The sequence below is a fragment of the Hyla sarda genome, chromosome 2, assembly GCF_029499605.1.
Source record: "Hyla sarda isolate aHylSar1 chromosome 2, aHylSar1.hap1, whole genome shotgun sequence".
Lineage (NCBI taxonomy): Eukaryota > Metazoa > Chordata > Amphibia > Anura > Hylidae > Hyla > Hyla sarda.
In genome coordinates, this window is record NC_079190.1 from 10,834,607 (window position 1) to 10,840,206 (window position 5,600).

The 5,600-nt window shown below is 37.2% G+C and overlaps 1 protein-coding gene across 1 annotated transcript; it reads right to left on the minus strand.

Moving 5' to 3' along the window:
- Window positions 1-2,103: 2,103 nt before the first annotated feature.
- Window positions 2,104-3,066, minus strand: LOC130357335 (odorant receptor 131-2-like). The gene has a single exon (XM_056560020.1). It carries the CDS (start codon window positions 3,064-3,066, stop codon window positions 2,104-2,106), a length of 963 nt encoding a protein of 320 aa, XP_056415995.1.
- Window positions 3,067-5,600: the final 2,534 nt, after the last annotated feature.

Here is a 5,600-nt window from a genome sequence, read left to right on the forward strand (position 1 = left end):
ATGGAAATAAAATCTAACTTTGGTTGACATATTGTAAGAATGTCTAATCTGCAATTTGATGCCTTTTGGAGATTTTTCCATCTTTCCTTGGCTTCTTTATGCATATTAATCCAAATCTTTACCTGGGGTACCCAAACTTTTGATCCCCACTGTACATTCTTTTATGTGTAGGCCATTGACCGTGTGGTTTAATAACATTACATTTTTATAGTTCGGATATTTACGCACACCGCGATACCACAAATGCTTATATTTACTTTTGTTTATATATTTTTTTTTAAATGGGAAAAGGGGGGTGATTCAAACTTTTATATGGGAAGAGGTTAAATCACATTTCACTTTTTTCTTAACTTTTTTTTCCCCACACATTTATAGCCCCCATATGGGACTATACCATGCAATCTTCTGATTGCATATACTGATCAATGCTTTGCCATAGTATAGCATTGATCAGTGTTGTCTGCGCTCTGCTGCTCCAGCCTGGCTCTCAGGCTTGGAGCAATACTGTAATATAAATATGACATTTGTCATCTGCATTGGTTGTATGTTGTCATATAATTTTTCTGTCAATAAATTTCTCCTTTTGACACTAAATTTGACACATACAGAGTTCCAAACCGATTTTTTACAACAAAATATTAAAATAAATAAAATATATTTTTTTTAGCCAATAACATCATGAGAGTATAGTTTCTTTTTCCATTAATAATTATAAAAATATAAATAAATAAACAACAACAGTGTAACAAAATGCTAATTCACAATTCCACTTTGGAAACTATACAATAATACTAATAGAATTTTTACAATTTTTGAATGAGAAAAAAAAAACTTTCTAACTTTTTTTTTTTCTACGCTCACTAAACTGACAATTCACTCCACTAGTCCCCCATTACTCAGAGACTGGAAGGTTTAATTGCAAGGCTTTAAGGGAAAACCTACTAGCCGATGCCCAAGGGTAGGGGATCCATCATCATGAGAATGACCCTGTGCTTATATCTACTGTGGACACCATTTTTTTAAATAAATCTTAAAATGTTTTAATTCATAATAGTTGAAAAAATGTGAGAATTTCTGGGCAATTCCATTTTGTTGTGGTAGAATTCGCAAAGATCTACTTAGGACACACGCACAGGATTTACCATTCTACTGTGATAGGGTTTGCAAAGACAGATGTATACTAGTTCATTAAAGGGGTATTCCAGGCAAAAACTTTGTATATATATATATATATATATATATATATATATATATATATATATATATAGATCAACTGGCTCCGGAAAGTTAAACAGATTTGTAAATTACTTCTATTAAAAAATCTTAATCCTTCCAATAGTTATTAGCTTCTGAAGTTTTCTGTCTAACTGCTCAATGATGATGTCACGTCCCGGGAGCTGTGCATGATGGGAGAATATCCCCATAGGAGCTTGACAGCTCCCGAGACGTGAGTCATCAGAAAGCAGTTAGACAGAAAACAGCAACTCAACTTCAGAAGCTAATAACTATTGGAAGGATTAAGATTTTTTAATAGAAGTAATTTACAAATCTGTTTAACTTTCCGGAGCCAGTTGATATATAAAAAAAAGTTTTTGCCTGGAATACCCCTTTAAATAAAAAAAGGAATTTCCCTTCAAAGAAGTTTTCCGGAACTACCAATATCTGATCAATGGTGGTCAAGTGACTTAAGGGGCTATACAGTTAGTAGTGGCTGTACCTTCTACTGTGCCACAGTAAATAGCCCAGAGCTGCAATACCAGACTCAGCCATTACCAAATGTACAGGGCTGTGTTTGGTAAACAATGAAGAGGAAGCAGCACTATTTAGGAAAGGGGGTATCCCTGATTCCATAATGATGGCCTTTTCTAAGTATAGGCCCTGAATAGTGTTTCTCTAGATCAAGAGAACCCCTTTAACCAAATTGTGCATTTAGGCCTAAACCACAATTCATGAAAATCACCTGGGCACCTAAAAAACATCTATAGGAGTTATATCTTTCTTTCTTTTTTTTTTTTTCTTTTTTTTTTTTTTAGATAAGAGGATCTGGAGATCTCTTTTAGGTTGGGACAGACTAGGAGCTCTTAGAGTTCACATATGTCTGGCTCAGGAACCCAGCCTTGTTGATTTTTCTAAAATGTCCCTACTTTTAAGGTCTACATGAACTTTAACATAGAGACAGGATCCTGGTTTTCTCATAGATTTACCAAATACTTCATCTCTCAAGCCATAGATTAAAGGGCTGATAAATCTAGGAAGACACATCACCAAGAAGAAGTTGATAAGGGGCAGGTATCTAAAATATATTGTCAAATATTTCTCAGTAATTACATTAGTAAGAGAAAACATGGATAACAGAAGCTGGAACGCGTGAAGCAGGACCGTCTTCCCGGCCTTGGAGGCAAGTTTTCCAGAGTCCATCCTCCGAGCGACCATCATAACTTTGACATATGTGTAGGCGATAATTATTCCCATTATGGAGAAGCTGGCAGTATCAAAGAATATTCTCATAACTACTTGGAAGTCAAGCTCCAGGGACCTCCAGTCACAGATAACCTTGAGATAAAAGGTTCTCGAGTCTACAGAACAATAATAGGCAATGAGATTAATAAATTTTGGAATCAATCCCAGCGTCCACATGTAAGCTATGGCATAGCAGGATCTCTGGGCTGTGCACCATTCTGCGTATCGTAACGGGTGGCAGATGGCTGCATAACGTTCCAGGGACATAATGGCCAGGTTGTAAGAAGTAATCCTAGTTGTAGGTAAAAAGGTTATTACAAGACACACTGGTATGGGCATAACTACGCGGTAGATTGCACATAAGAAGAGAAAGTATGAGGTGACTAGGGAGGTCGTATCATTAAAGAGCATGTGAATGAACAAGATGTAACGTGCGGTCTCCCTGACATTGGGAGTGGTGAAGAAAACTTTCAGTATGATGACCATGTAGAACACAAAGATGCCGAAGAAGGGGATCATCAAGACCAAGACCGTGATCCTCACGATCTCTAAAGCTGTAATAACTTGGGTAGTGGTGTCATTACTGAGCTCGGAGGAATTTACCATTTCCAAATCAGTCAAGGTACTCTTCTGTAACCTGAAAAAAAATATAAAAAATAAAGGAAATTTTGGTTTTGTATAAATAGTATACAAAACTTTGCAAAAAAAAATAAAATAATAACTATCATGAAGGGGTATTCCTTGTTTACACATCTTATACAAAGGATAGGGGATAAGATGTACGATCTCCACTAGGGCTGCTCTGGCTAAAACTAAACAAAAGTTATTCAAGTTTGGTTTCATTGGAATTGTACTGACCAATAGAATAAAGATAGTGTGTCAGATTTACTGTATATAACCCAGAAAAAAAAAACATACCCTACAAAATTGGGCAATTCCATATTTTTTTAATTTTTCCCTACATATAATTTTTTTTCTGTCTCCATAATACATTGAATGATTAAAAAAAAAATGTATATCAGTGGAAACTACAACTCGTCACGCAGAAAATAAGCCCTAATACAACTTAGTCAGTCAAATAAATAAAAAAGTTATGAAGGTAAGGAGGGAAAAAAAACGTGAGCCAGAAAAAAAAATTGCTGGGTCATGAAGGGGTTAATAATTTTCGTTTTTGCACTTTCGTTGTTTCCTCCCCCCCTTTTAAAAACCAAAACGTCATTTTGTAAACTTTAAACTACATGCACCAAAATTTTTTGATTACATAATTTTAATAAAAAATGGGAAAAGGGGGGCAATTCAAACTTTTATTAGGGAAAGGGTTAATTCACTTTTATTTACTCTTTTATTTTTTACACTTTATACTTTTTCTTTAGTCCTCATCGGGGGCTATAACGTGCAATCTTGCGATTAAATACATTGTTCAATACTGAGCCTTGGCTCAGCATTGATCAGTGTTATTGGTGCTCTGCTGCACTAGCCTGCCATGGCTGGCTATGGATATCAGAGCACCGATCGGACCGCGAGGAGGCAGGTAAGGGCCCTCCTGCCATCCGCTTGATTTCGCTGCAGATTTACCGATCAGTTCCGCTGAGCTACAGGTAACGTTAGATCCCGCATCTAGATGATGCGATCTACTTTGATAGCTGTGTCTAAAGGGTTAATGCCAGGAATCGGCCCGATCGGCGATGTCCAGAAATAAAGGAGAACTGCAGCCAAATGAAATTACCTTTATGTAGCTGCACATTAAAGGTTATATAACCCTGTTTCTGTCAGCTTTTCCTTCAGGCAGGAAGTCCAGGAGATGTTATCACACTGACGACTAGTGTCTACCATAGACAACACTTCACAAGGCTTCAGTGTGCCGTGTTTGAGTGTCCCTCATTGGCTGGAGGGCAATACACCCCTCTCACTGCTCACTCTCACTACAGCCACTCCCTGCAGCTCACACAGGAAACAAGCCCAGTGTGTGTAGTTTTCTGCTCACTCAGCAGGATTTTCATAGACTGCTTATGGGGGCTATGGGGGTCTGATTTTGAAACAAATCAGCTGGGATGCCTTGTGGAGTCATGGTGAACTTATATATAACTTATTTAAGTTTTGTTTTTTTAACCATTTTGGCTGGATATCTCCTTTAGTCATGCTGATAGCAACCGGGACCCACCGGTTATGAAGTGTGCTTAGCTTCAAACTTCAGTGAACATGCTTCAAACTTCAGTAATTGGCATACAGGTATGCCCTTGGTCCTTAACTCCTTAAGGACGCAGGGTGTACCTGTATGTCCTGTGCCCGCTCCCCTTCTATGATGCGGGTTCAGGAGCTGAGTGTGCATCATAGCGGGGTGGATTGCATGTAATAGTTCCCATGGGGACTAACAAATAGTGTAAAAAAAAGAAGTTAATACATATGCACTAACCCCTTCCTTATAAAAGTTTGAATCACTCCCCCTTTACCCATTAAAAAAAATTATGTATACAACAAAAAACAAAAACATATGTGGTATCACTGCGTGTGTAAATGTCCAAACTATGAAAAAAAAATGTTAATTAAACTGCACCATCAATGGTGTATACGTAAAAAAATGCCAAAGTTGTGTATTTTTTTGTCACTTTGTATACCCTAAAAATTTTTATAACACAGTGCAAAAAATTAGACCTCACATATCCCTGTATAAGGAAAAATAAAAGTTTTAGGGGTCAGAAGAGGACAATTTTAAACATACAAATTTTCATGCAAAAAGTTATCATTTTTTTTTTAACCAAAGTAAAACAAAATCACACCTCTGGCTACAACAGCATTGTATACAGTCATCACATTGGCCCACATTTACTATTCTAAACCCGACTTGTTTTGTCTGTTTTTTTTGTCGCATCTTTGTCTGTGACATGTCGCAGATATCGTGTGACAGTCTGCGACACGATGCAACATTTTTTCCCAACGGACCCGATTTGGATTCTCCCAACCCCGAAAAAGGGGCGTAACCCGACATTTCTGAGCTTTCCCACGTATTTACAAAGATTTCCAACCCCAATTTGTTGAATTGTTGTGGATTTTTTTCCCTGCAACGCACATGCGACAAACAGGATGCAACATAATAATAAATATCAGGGGAAAAAAGTAGTCGGGTAAGAAAGCAAGATAGA